General features: G+C 34.8%; 1 protein-coding gene across 1 annotated transcript; it reads right to left on the bottom strand.

The window, feature by feature from the left end:
- Positions 1–1,561: 1,561 nt before the first annotated feature.
- On the bottom strand, positions 1,562–10,303 carry LOC147385555 (fatty acyl-CoA reductase 1-like). Its single transcript, XM_086423609.1, has 10 exons — positions 10,176–10,303; positions 9,561–9,661; positions 7,138–7,343; positions 6,234–6,334; positions 5,945–6,137; positions 5,440–5,601; positions 5,264–5,345; positions 2,475–2,741; positions 2,211–2,341; positions 1,562–1,964 (listed from the first exon to the last, which is right to left on the bottom strand). Exons 1-10 carry the CDS (start codon positions 10,252–10,254, stop codon positions 1,814–1,816), a joined length of 1,473 nt encoding a protein of 490 aa, XP_086279735.1. The 5' UTR covers positions 10,255–10,303; the 3' UTR covers positions 1,562–1,813.
- Positions 10,304–14,388: the final 4,085 nt, after the last annotated feature.

Raw genomic sequence — 14,388 nt, 5'->3', positions numbered from 1 at the left:
TCTCATTTCACTGTTTGTTTTATGGAGAACCAAAAACATGGGTTGAGGCAAGTCTGCCAAGGTTTGGGAGAACATTTATGGTTTCGTGCACCTAATCTATCTTGGATGCAGACCACTAGTATCACGTCTCTTTAGAAAGTTTGGACAAATGATCAGTCAAGTGTTGGAAGTTAACAGTATGACTCAAAAAATAAATTTCGATATTTCATTATCCCTCGAAGTTGAAGTCACAAAAGTGTACCCACCATGAAATACACGACATATTATCGTCAGTCATCCCAAGAAGGCATAGGAAAATCATGGTAGGCCTAACCTAGGTTGAATGATTTGTAGTTTGAACCACCATGTGAAAAATGAGGTGAATTCAATACAGAGGTCTGTCGAATTTTAGCCCTTTTTTCCATGTCGAGTTTAAAAGAGTCACGTTGAATTTGTTGGAAATTTTTTTGTAGAAACTAAGAGAAATTCGATGAAAAAGGAATAAAAAACTTATAGGATCAAATCAAATTCGATCTCTTTTAGAAAAATATTCTCCCCTACTCACATTACACAAAGGGTCAAAGAACAAGTACTTATAAAGCAGTCTACACTCAAGTTATTATATCGGATTATATACTATTTAATTTAATCTAGAGCACTCAAAAATAATTGGGCATGGAAGATGCTAAGTATTTAAGCTTTGAAAAATGAGAGCACAAAAATTTTCGATAAAGTAATTGATTTCTACAAGGATTGCACATGGGCCAGGTAGGTTCAATATTTCGGATTACATCACTTTAATTATTTCTTCATTCTTTACAATTAAGATATATTCATATTAAAATTATATAACAAAAAATACATTGTGTACAACCGACCTGCCATCTACAATTGTGTATCCCGAGGGTATAGTTGTTTCTCCAAATGAAAGAATCTACGATTCTTTGCACATGACAGGTGAGTTTTGAGTCCGGCTGTCTGGTTAAGTGAAAAAAATCATTAGTCTTAAATAGACTAGGGATTATATAGGCATTAAATAGATTTATTGATTAAATTTATGTGATGGAAGTTTAATTTGTTGTTGTTGTATTATTTACCGTGGACTTGAGCTGTTGAGCATATCCGAATCAGGTAAATCATGTATTTCTTCTTGTGTTTCTCGTTTATTTTTAGTTGGCTGTTGTTAACTAGGGCACACGTTAAAGTGCATAAATACACTTTCGAAATTGGAATTTGTAAAGAAGAGACCTTGAAAATTTTATTTTTTACCAACATACCGTGTGTTTTTTGCTCTATAATTTTAATATGAATATATCTTAATTGTAAAAAATGGAGAAAGAATTAAAGTGATGTAATCCTAAATAGTGGGCCTACCTGGCCCATGTGCAATCCTTGTAAAAACAAGATAAGGTGTGTTTTTTGTTCTATAATTTTAATATGAATATATCTTGATTGTAAAGGAAGAATCAAAGTGATGAAAATAATTCTAATATTCTTGGGGGATAAGGGATAAGGAGGGAGTGGACTTGGCTTTGTGGGAGTTGTAGAATATACAAGTTCATGATCATGAGAAGGTGTTCTCTGATCATCTCTTCTTTTATTATATAAACTCTTCAGTTTCCTCCTAAAAAAGCCAAATACACATTCCATCATGAACAGATTGCAGGCAAACAACAAGTAGATGTCTAAGTTTCCCCACCACGCCACTAGGGAGGAGTTGGAAGGAAAATATCCAAATACATGTCTTATTCTTGCAGGTGCCACAACAGAATAAAAATATATAGTTTAAATAAGAAAATACGGCACTACAAACGTGCATCATACATATCAGTTGTCATTTAAGAACGTATTTTGTGAAGCCTGGGAAGTGAACATTCATGAAGTAGTCTTCCCAATCGATGCTCTTTGGATCAAACTGAAATGCCTTTTCCTCTTCATCATCCTTCATAACTAATCTGAACTTTTCGATGTTTGAGTTGTCGAATCTGAAAAGCCAAAGCACTATTATAATTGAGAATACTTGAGTAAGATTGATGCAATGGTATAAGCTTCTTATGGGGTACCACAAGAATGGCCATCTTTATATAATGAATACATGGTCTTCTTCTAGAGGCCAATAGGTTCGTTCTAATTAATGAGCTTAATTAGTAATTGATTTTTCCAAATTAAAGATAGAAGAAGTAAAATTTTGAATATCAAAACTATAGTCCTCAGAAGGTTATTTAACTTACATTCCTTTGAAGAAGACGAAGGGCAGATATAGTTCGAAGAATCTCATTAACAACTGGTACCTTCGGTTGTGTTTGCTGTATAGATCCTCCAAACACTTGAAAGACACTACATTCATCACTGCATGCAAAACCTAGAAGCACCAACATCCACCAACAGTACTGAGTTGACTCAGATTAATAAAGTAGTACTATAACCGATCGAGTTTAGGGAACGGGCTTGTCCGTAATTAATGTACTGGGTACTGGGTTATTTATTAATATTACCTGTAGTGGTAGCTTGAAATGTAGATAAATGTATTTGTGGAAGCTGGCCTCTGTGGGAAATAGAAGAGGTTTGGAAACACTGATGGGCTTTCCATTTTGGTTTCTTAATGGATTGTTTGAGAAGTATCCATAGGCCCAAGTTGCGATATCAGTATGATTCAAAGGGTTCTGTAAAGAAGAGCCCACATGGTAGATTACTTCGACAGGTTGAAGACGATATGTGGCCATAGAAACTATCATAGCATTCACCACTATGTCTGCTGGGATCTGTATCACACCATCGTTATTAGAAACATTAAAATTTTGGTTATTGTAAAATATGAAATCCAACCAATTTAACAACTTTATCTTTGGGCCCAAAAACTACGAACATAGAAATTCGAGACTATTTAGGTTATGATGATTCTTGGTGTGCATTAGTAGAAGCTCATAATATTGGATCTATAAGAGGCCCCACTTTACTACAGAAAATCTTGCCACTACTCTTGAGACGATATAGGTGCATCTCTCTACGTGTAAATGAGGGAAACAACTATACGGGTTACATATGAGGCTGAAATTACTGGCCCAGCCATGTATCCGTTTCAATATTTACTAATTTAGAGTCAGGCTAGCCAAGCTCCACACATTTCGAAATTCTAATCCTGACAAAAATCGTAATAGAAGCTAATATGAGAAATATAAGAGTTGTATTACTCTTAATTTCTTGATGAATCAGAAAATATAATTTGAATATGCCCTCTTCCAACATACTCTGTAAAGATTATTGGATAGTTAATTACTTCAAGAATACACGCCATTTTCTAAGTAAGAGAGATGAGAGAAAAATATCACTTGTTGATCAATCAAGCTTGAATCCATTGAGAAAAGGAGCACACCATATGTCAAGCAATTAAAAATTAAAGAAATCCATGAATATTTATCGATGGCATAAGGTAAGTAGATTTATGATTGGTAATTTTTATTTTGTTTTCCATTGATTCAATTATTCATTGCTTGATTTCAAAATTCATTGATGGTTAATTTAAAATATTGTTTAAGTCGTATTAACTATTTAAAGAATTTACATGTACATCTTTTCTAATCTGGATAGCTATGTTGAAAATGATGCTGGTAGCATTAAGATACACTAAGTACACGGTTTGGGACATCCATTTCTTTTATGCACCGCGATTGGAGGGGTGTTGGTGGCCTGTGGAGGATTCAAAGAATTTTTATTGGAAGTTGAAGAAAAGGTTCTTTAGGTCTTTTCCAATTAGTCCATGAGAAAAGGCCCAATCAAAAGACAATGTCATCTTAGTAACTATCAGAGGGGGGGTTTGGATTGGAGGGAGGTGATGGGGTGGGGCAAATAAGGAGGGAGATAAGTGCGTGGGGGCAAATGAGGCATGTATTTAGTTAAAAATTAAGAACTCTCTCAAAGTTCTATGGGGCCAATTGCCCCACAAGCTCTTTATTAGCTCCGCCCCTAACGACGTTGGGCTATATATAAACCGAGGGCAATCCTCACCTTACAATCTAGTTTTGTGAGGATGGGTGTCTATATGGTATCAAAGTGGGTAACCACAAGGATCTAAGAGACACATTACACGTGAGGGGGAGTGTAAGCAATAATCCCACATCGGATATTATGACCTTGGGCTATATATAAACCAAGGACAATCCTCACCTTACAAGCCGGTTTGGTTAAGATGAGTTAGTCCATGGACTTCCCAAGTATAATGGGGCTTCAGATCTTCACCAAACAAAATAAAATAAAAAAATCATGTTTGGTCACATCTCAAGATTTTTTTTTCAAACACAAATTTTGCACTAAATAATGCTCGTGCCAACATTAAGGGAGTTGATGAGGAAAGACAATAAAGTTGTAAGAGTATTTGGGGAAAAGAGACTTACAAGAGGGAAGGTAATATAAAAAGTTGAAAGGATATTTTCATTAAAATTGAAGACAGAATAGGAAAGACAATAAAGTTGGAGGGCAATTTTTCAAAAAGGGAGAAGAGAAAAGATAATACCCCCCCCCCCCCCCCCATTCCCCATTCCCCATTCCCCATTGACATACGCCCTCATCACAGAATTGTGGATCATTTTCCTTGGGATACGTAGAATCATAAATCTTTTCCTGAGTATCCCGAGGCAAATGGTCTTTGGTTCTGTGATGGGGGCATATGGCAAAGGAGGGCATTATCACGACTCATTTCTCGATGAAAAACTTCTATGGTTCCATACACACCTCCACCTCAACAAAGTGTGAATTGAGGTCACTCCACCATTATTCTAAAATTAATAGTTGTCATCAAAATTCATAGTGAGATTAGATCTGTGCCCCTTCTATGAGGCAAAAATTAAGATTGAGCCTAAGGTGGAGGGCGGATTTAGAGTGGAGGATGTGGGGGCACTTGCCCCCACAAGAGTTTTCAAATTCTATGGATTAATGTGTTATTGCAATAGATTTTAACGGCGGATAAAAAAATCTGTCACTATTGCTCCCCCAAATTATTATTTTTCCACTCTTAATTGCCTTCACAATTATTTTCTTCACTCTTACTTGTCCCTACAAAATTTTTTCTGCCCTTGGTTGCTCCCACATGAGCAAAATCCTGGCTCGGCACGGGGGGAGGGCGGGATTGAGATCTAATCTCACTATCTTAGAGATACGTAAGGCATTCTCGGAATACGTCTATTATCCCAGCCCTTGGATTTCACCTTTGCCTACAGTTACATCAATTGTTTGCTTAGCAGGAAAATTTTAACAAAATAATAATAATAAGCATCTAGAGTTAATTTACCACGTCCATTATTAACTCAGGATCTGCTAGGAAGCGTTTCAATTTCCCCTTACCATAACTACCAACCACAACATCAAGAGTCCTGTTAAAAAAAAAAAAATAACATCAATTATATATTCATCTCCATATAGTCCTATCTCACGTATGACTGTGCGTAACATGTTTAATACATTTACCTGAAACCTTCAATCCAACCCGGAAATGGTTCTTTATAGGTGCTTATTATGATGGTTGGGCGGACTATAACGAGGGGTAGGTCCTCCCTCAACTGCCCAAGAAGCATCTCTCCCATTGCCTTGGTAAATACATAGGTGTTTGCCCATCCATGCAATCTTGCACTAATATGCACAATATGTACGTCACATGGTTTGATTCATCTAAAATGATTCATCAGAAGCATGGTTTCAAAACTCGTCCGAGACCAAGACATCTAGTCCAAGTCGTCTCAGTATCAGGCATGGACGAGATGGACAGACAAGTCAATGTATTGGACGAGATTTAAAATCCCATGTTCATTTTTCTCATTGTTGAACAAGACGTCTCAAACTTATTGGAAAACTCGTCCAAGATGACTTAGTATTTGGCATGGATGAGACGATGAAACCGAACCCCACACACACACACACACACAAAAACTCATCACTTTGGAATGAAAGAAAATTAAAAGGGTTAATAACAAACCGTAGCATCCCCAATTCTTTCATGGAAAATCTTACGGAGTCATCCGTCATGTCCTCTTTGTGGAGTTCTTTTAATCTTTCTTGAGCCAATTTGACCTCTAAATCAATGTCTAAGCTTGAGCTTCCATTGAATATTTCACCCATTCGGAATGGTTTCTCTAATATGAGTCCTTCCTTCTCTCTCGTAACATAAGCTGAACAAGTGTACCCACACTGTTAATTTGTTTTTGCACCTCAAACAACAGCATTTCTGTGACAAATGTCTTCATAGAAGTAAACTACCAACTCACCTGTTGAAACATGGAGTAGTAATTCTAATTGAACACATTTCTTAGCGAACTCGCACACATGTTTAGCTCCCATTGCGTTTGTGCTTAAGGCCACATCATATCTACGAGCAGATGCACTTAAAAAGTTATGCATGTCTGAGAGAGAGAATAGTGTCACTTGTACTGACTGCTAATGCTGGTCATTTACCCATTGCCAAGGAAAATTTACTGAATCAAACTTTCCTAATAATTGAATCCTAATTCTTGTGATCATAATAAACACTAGTGGTGAGGAAAAATATATAATTTGATGAGTAAGGCTTGCCTGACTAACTCGAAAAAATTTCAAATCTTACTAAGGATGTTTGGATTCACATGGACGACCATGCATATTCACAATCCAACACCGAAGTCCGAAAATTTCATTCTCAACCAAAAATATAAAAAGAAAAATTATTTTGGGCTTGATCTAAGGTGTTGCAAATGGGCCGCTACCAAACTCCCAAATTTAAAATTAAAATTAAAATTAAACTATGAAAATATCAACCTTTTAAGGGGGTGCCTTTTTAATTAGGATGGCCAGGGGACCAGGAATGATAGTCATAAAATAATCATTACTACCTGTATTGACCATATTTCTATTTACCAAAATACTAGCCTCACAACTGGTTGAGGCTCTCCATCAACGTGACGGTTGGGATGTCAGAGATTTTCAAGAAAAATGTATCCTAAGGAAATAGCATATTAATCCCGAGAAGAGTAGAATGAGAAAATCTGTGTTTTTCCTCAAATCCTAATGTTCATGTTGACCGAGACGGAGTGCCTTAACCATGGGATGAGGCTTGAAAAGTCCTATTAAAATGGGGTACATTTTTAGGTGGGACGGGGGACCACGAGAGTTAGTCATAAACAAAACCATTACTACCTCTCATCAAAAGCGGTGGTCCCAGCTACGTTGATGACGAAGTTGATATCCTTCCACATCTTTTCTCGCAACGTTGTGTCTTGTATACCCAAGTTCTCTAAGGAGATATCTCCTGCAACAGCAGTCACCTTGTCCGAAATAAGTGTGTCGAAACCCACCTTGTCATGTTCTTCTCTCAAAATCTTAAAAACCTCCTTCCCCATCACCTGTGACAATAAAAACAAGATTAAGCATGCTTGGAATCTAAGAGAATTTCCATCACATTACCATGGATAACCAATCATACGGCTAAGATGGTCGCAGTAGAGGGCAGGTATGGGCCGGGCTGCAAGAGCCCTAATCCTACCCTAAAGAGATGGGTTGTACTATAGACTAGCCCTAACCCCCCACTACGTGAAAATTGGAAAATTTGACAGAAAAAAATTGACAGCCAAGGCCTACAAATTTTAGAAACTGAATTTTAACAGTCTAGGACCGTCGAAATTCTTGATATTCCCAGATTTGATGGCTTAAGGCTGTCGAATTTCTCCCATCCTTCATTAATTTGATAGTTTTAGGCCGTCGAAAAAAAATTTTGACAATGAAAAATTCAACGCCAATTCAACCCCTTGGTCCGTCGAGTTTTATGAAATTTGACTACCTAAGGCCGTCAAATTTGAGCTTTTTTCACATTGTGCCCCATGGGCCCTATGTCAAGTAAGCGTGCCATGTAAATTTTCCTTAACCTATCAAATCCTTTGCTCATTTAGCCAAAAACCAAAAAAAAAAACAAAACAAAACAAAAAAACCGCCGTGTCCTTTCCTAATGAGGTTGGACCAGGTTAAGTTGAATCTTTCGATGTTATAAAAAATATAAATTTAAACTCCAAAGTTGTTCAGAGCCCTTTGATATTATTTTTCGATAAAATAGGAATCAAATCATCTTAATTAAAAATTAAATAGAAATGGAAATAAAATTATTATTTTATAATATATTTTATTGTATGTTAGTAAAGAATCATACAGCTAACAATATACATATAAAAAATTTAGTAGCTAGCCCGATTAGGTTGGGCATTAATTGTTAGGCCTAGGAACAGCCCGGATTTAATGGATTAGAATTTTTTGAAGCCGACTCTACCTTTGTTAGCTCAATAACAAGGTCCTAAACCTCTTTTTTTTTTGTGGATTGGGTTAACCAACGTGATAATTAGTTGATCATCCTACAATTTTATTTAGAATTGGGATCGGGACAATTTATTAATATGTATTTTAAATCTCAGCTAAACCATGAGTCCAAGAGGACTGAGTTGTTATTTTACTTCAATGTGATGTAATGGAATGAAATATTGTATTGTAGATGAGTTACAGAGATCTACAGGAAAAACGGAACAAAGGTTCTCGTCCCTCTTAACTTTTCTATGTTGCACGCATCCCAATATATTTAATCTCTGATTAAAATGTGCTATGTAGGCATCGTTTGTTACCATTAAAAAGAGACCTTTCTGGATCTCGACTTTTATTTATAGAATTAGGATAAAATACAATGTCACAGTCCTATAGAATAGGAATGATGTCAACATGGCACGTTTTAATAGGAATTTTAAACATATTGATTCTTAACCATACTGTTTTCTATATTGCACTCAACCCCATATGTTTAATCTCTAACCAAAACGAGCCATGTAGACATCATAAGTTGTTATAAGAATGGAACACCGCTCTCGATTCCAACTCTCTTTTTTATATGAATAATCCTAAAGTTATCTCAAGATTGCAATTCATATCTCACTATAAAATGCATCTATGGTTCCTACACACTTCCATGTCACGAAAGTGAGATGTGAGGTACTATCTTGAGGTCATTCCAGTACCATTATTTTTATATGGAATCCAAATCACATGCACCCAGGGTAGAGGATTGAAACCATCCTTCTACACCTCAACACATGCCACGTAAGTCATAATCCAAGGAAATTTTAAAAAGATATATTTTAGATATTAATCATTTGGATTGTGGCTCATGTAGCATGTATTGAGGTGTGGGAGGAGGGTTTCAATCCTCCATCCTGAGGAAATGTATCTGGACCCTTTTATATAAGTAGTTGGGAAAATTGTAGCCTCAAAAACAAGGTTGGTACGATCTAACATCGGCTGAACTAACAAAATGGATCCCAAGAAAATTGTTGGATCTCAGTGTTTCTCTTTACTACCAAACATCTATTGAATTTATGGAGATATTTACCAAAAGTGATTAACTTTTGACGAATTTACGATTCCACCTGCAAAATAGTCACTTTAAAACCGTTGAAGTCGTTGCCCGTTTACATTTTGGTAATTAAAATGAACAGTGAGCGGGAATCATAAATTCATCGAAGTTGATCACGAAATAGTAATTTACCCTTTTTTATTTATTTTAATAAATTAGTGGGGTTTACACATACGCTTCGCAACCGTTGTGTAGCAGATGCGTTGTCTTCAGCCCTCAATAGTAAAAAAAGCTTCTCAACTTGAGGCTGCAGCCTAAGTACTTTCTCCATGAAAACTGCATCCAAAGAAGCAAAGCTACTCTTTGTTAAAATTCCTGTTTCAGTTCAGTGTTCATTTTAATTCCTAAAACATGCATAGTGAGATCACAGGTATTTATTATTATTTTAAAGTGACGATCTCACTCATGAGATTACTGGTATTTATTCTAAATGTGACAATCTGGCTGATTTATAAAAGTGACCATCTCTCTGATGAAAAATAAATCATGTGTGTATTTAATGGCAAGATCACATCTATATATCTATTCTAAAACTGACGATTCTGGGAAATAGTCACTTTAAACCTGCGAAATAGTCACTTTAAAAACCTCCGAATTCGTTATTTTCCTGAAATTTTTTTTTAACGAAAACGTGATCATTCAAGTTTTGCATGATAATTAAAATGAACAGTTAGTCAGAATCGTAAATAACTCATTTTCAACTCACAAAATAATAATTCACCCTAGAAGAAAACACATACATGAAATGTAAGAGATAGATATATAGAGTTGAAAAAGGTAAATATAGTACCCTTGGCTAAAAAGCCAGTAGAACCAGTGATTAAAATGGTTCTATTTTCTAGAAATTTCATAAAACCACCTGACTCCATCGTAGTAAGTAGTAACGAAGGAAAGAAACAAACGAACCACTTCTTCAGACTTCAGAGAGTATTGTATAGATAAGCAGTTTAAGCCATGGATTTATATAAGTAAGTGAAGGAGGAAGAACTCTCAAGTTCATTAAGGTAAGGTATATAGATGACAAGTTGTTGTAACTCATTAATACCCCCACCACCTTCATTCCCATAATTTTGAGGAATGACAATAGGGACACTTGAGCGGCAGCTTCCACACTCATTGAAGACAGTGTACCACGAGCCTTCTTATAAGAAATAAATAAATAAATAAAGGCTCGGGATCCAGGACACTGCCCCTCATTGAAGACAATTTACAAGGTGGCCTTGTTTGTAATAAAGACTCGGGATCCAGTACGGTGTCTGTAAAGATGTTCATGAACCTTGTTAGCAATTCGGAACATGGCACATATCAAGTTCTATTCGATTTCGAATTGCAAAAATTCAGTAAAAAATTCAATAAATGGAAAATATACGGCATATGCTTCATATATATATTATCTGTCTCATTTCAAAAAAATTTAAATATAATAGTGATGGTGATGTTAATGGTGATGGTGAAGTTGATGATATATTGGTGATGGTAATAATGATGGTGGTGATAATGAAGGTGTTGAGGTTATTGTTTCATTGGTTTATAAAAGAAAATCAAAGTGAAGGGACAAATCATCAATTTAGAAAATTAAGGCGTAATCTCAAATAAATGTAGAGGGCCGTGTCATTAATTTTTTTAAAGATAAAAGGGACATTTGGCACGTAAAAAAGTGGATACCTCCAAAATTTTGAAGCTTGGCTGCTTCAAAGTTGATTTGTGCTACATGTCACAATGTACAAGTTTACACTTTGCAACATACAACAAGTTACAATAGCATCTTTTTTTTTTTTCCACCGAGTTTTATCAAAATTTGTAAAAGTTGTAAAATTTGTATAAATAAAAAAAAAAACACGTTTTATTCTTTTTAAACTTGAAATGCGTGAATTATTTGGAATAGTTCAATAATCCGGAGAATAATACTTTCATTGAAAAAAGTAAAAAATTCATGAATTTTCCAAGAATTAAACAGGAGATTACTAATAAGGATCATGAGTTGTGCTACACTAACACTGCATTCAACACTGTGCTGATGTGGTAGTTCATAAAAAATCATAAATTTCTTTCTCAAGATACAGGTTAAAAAATCAATTATTTTCTATACAATACATTGCCTTGTCAGCACAATGTTGAATGCAATGTCCAACTATTCCCTGTACTCCCACCAACCTTCTATAATGAGTCGTGATAATATGACGGTCGTGTGGCATACTCAATCGACTCCTTAATGTGACAAATTTGATTATTGTAGATCTATACACCTTGAGATACACGATTACACTTCCCCATAAAAAAATATCCCGAGATGCGTACAGATCTACGGTTTTTGAACTTGTCCACTTCAGGGAGTCGATTGAGTATGCCACCTGGCGAGTCATACTATCACAACTCTTTTAATATATTCCTGGAGAGAGAGTTTTACCTGGCAGATCCAACTGTTGCATTTTTATTTTAAAAAAACTCTAAGGGAACCTTACTTTATGAAGTTTGTTACCCAAAAAACCTTACTTTATCAAGTTTTTTACCGAGTAAACCATCAAGTGGGGAACCACTTCATAAAATTGAAATTTACGAAACTAATTTGTTACTTAACATACCTTGGAGTGGATTCTAACCCTATCATTTTGTGACAACGAAAAACATGATTTGATGTCACAGGTTTATAAAGGACAAAATTATCAGAATTTAAATAATAATAAAAAGGTTAATTTTCACCATTGAAATCTTACTACATTAGTCATGGTAAGCATGAATCATAAAGTAAAGTTTGTTCAATCAACAAACAAAGTTTTTGTAATAAAATTACAACAGATAGGTTTTATGGCCTAGATTAGATTAACGAAAATAAAATATTCTCTATCTATCTTGATGAAAGACATTGAAAATATTTGATCACTGAACTAGCAAAATATAAAATTTAATCCAATCCTAAGAAATTACCTTTTAAAAAATCATTTAAGTCATCTGCTCTACATTCTCATAACAGACGATGATGTTTTTCGATGCCACTGATCGTTTGTAAAACTTGCTGTGTAAAATAGAGATTAAGATATAGACTTTGGGTAAGTCGAATTCATTCCACAGGGACAATGAAGATTCAAATATTCATTCGAATTAAAAACAAAACAGAGTTTGAAAACAGATTGGTTTTAAAAACAAAACAGATTTGTTAAACACAAAGAATGAAAATTAGTAATAGAAAAGAGGGATTAAAACTAGAAGAAAAAGCTTAGAGAATTCAAGTCTACCATCACAAGTCATCCAATAATGCTAAATCGTTCTAAATATGACTCAATCCACGTAGCAAGTCATTGCTCATGGATCGGAAGATGATTCGATCTTATGCTTCCATTCATCACAGAGCATGAATGTTCTTGAACTTATCTAAGTAATACTCATTAAAGCTTGAATTAGAACCATGAGTTAAATGATCTTATCATAATGAGATTCACAGATTTAACATTTAACACAGAAATATAGAATTGAAACAACATTAATAGAATAAACTTGCTCCGGCATCCTTGATCTCTCTAAAGAAGATCTAACCAATCATTGCAAGGATCATATTGCAACAATAAGAAAATAAAAGAAGATAGTATATGAAAAAGAGAATGTAAAACAGAGATGAAACTTGATTCCTTCTTTGATGACTTCTCCAAAGAATTACAATAAGAACTAATGGGGAAAAAACTAACACAATTAACTATTGATCCTCTCACTACTATAAAACACTCTCTCTAAAAGAAAAATTAAGAAAAATACAGAGAAATTAGGGAGAAGAAAAGGGTCAAGAGGGATTCAAGAGGGGACCCCTTCTTTGAAATCAACCGTCTAATTTATAACATTCGTAATTGGGTTATTAAGTTGACTTTTCGGATGATTTGATTCGAAAGACCCATTCAGTTACAACCACCAAAGTATTTGGAAACTTCTGTATAAATCTAGAGGCAAGATGACTCTAGATCACCGCAAAGCACTAGGGGGCCACCGCGGAGCGGTGACGTAGCGGCCGAATTCATCGAGATTTTGTTGGATGCTTCCTTTTTGCTCGCACATTGTAACCGTCTTTGTTTCGTGATTTGATAACTTCTACGTGCGCTTTATTTATCTATAATTAACAATAATATCTCATAAGCTCTATTAATTTGGATAAATAATTTAATTTTACAATTATTTAAAGGAACTAACATTTATACGATGGTAATCTTAGTGTAATTACGGTTCCAAAATCGAATAATTGGGACCTTATCAGCCACAAGGTGCATTCAAGAAACTTTCCTAATGAAATTTGTGATGAGAGTGTTTTTTATTATGTAAAGTAGTTTTAACATTTTGATGTAGAGTACAGGTATCGCGTGATCAAGAACAAGATATGAAATCATACGAAAATATCATATCCCATTCGTGCACAACTCGATTACAAGATTACATGCTCCAAAGATCAATTAAAATTAAATAAAAATGATAGATTAGGTAATGATGACTCACTAGAGAGCCTGGCCGAATTACATATTGATAATCACAATTACCTCTGTAGGGAACCTCTTTTCACCCAAATCATGGAAGTAGTTTGTCCATTCTGAAAATAGTGGTCTTTCTCACAAGGGAAGGGATTCAATTTATCATAAATATTAATAAAACCTATAAAAAAAATTTACATTTTTGAAGTTTTGGAAAACTCTCTCAAAGTTAGCAAACTCCCATTCCTCGACTCTCATGATGATGCTAATCTTAATGAAAATACCCTTGATGTATGATATTTCTATCTCTAAATGTGAGTTGACTTAATCCATATACTCTGTTTTTATGCTCGAGTCAGGTTTCATCAAATTCTATTACCCATTAAAAAATTTAGTGACAAATGTATAATTCATTCTTTAAATTGTCTAAATTTATCCCATTTTATAATAAGGTGTTTTCCCAAAGGAAAATGCTGAAGTAACATTGAAATTGACATTGTATCAAACATTGTTGACATGGATGTGTCTATAAAATCATAAATGCTTTTCATCGAGATA

This window comes from Akebia trifoliata, chromosome 14 (assembly GCF_017979445.1).
Source record: "Akebia trifoliata isolate Shusen 1 chromosome 14, ASM1797944v1, whole genome shotgun sequence".
In the NCBI taxonomy this organism is placed as follows: Eukaryota; Viridiplantae; Streptophyta; class Magnoliopsida; order Ranunculales; family Lardizabalaceae; genus Akebia; species Akebia trifoliata.
The sequence above is the reverse complement of the archived record's forward strand: the minus strand, read 5'-3'. Positions and strand labels throughout refer to the sequence as shown.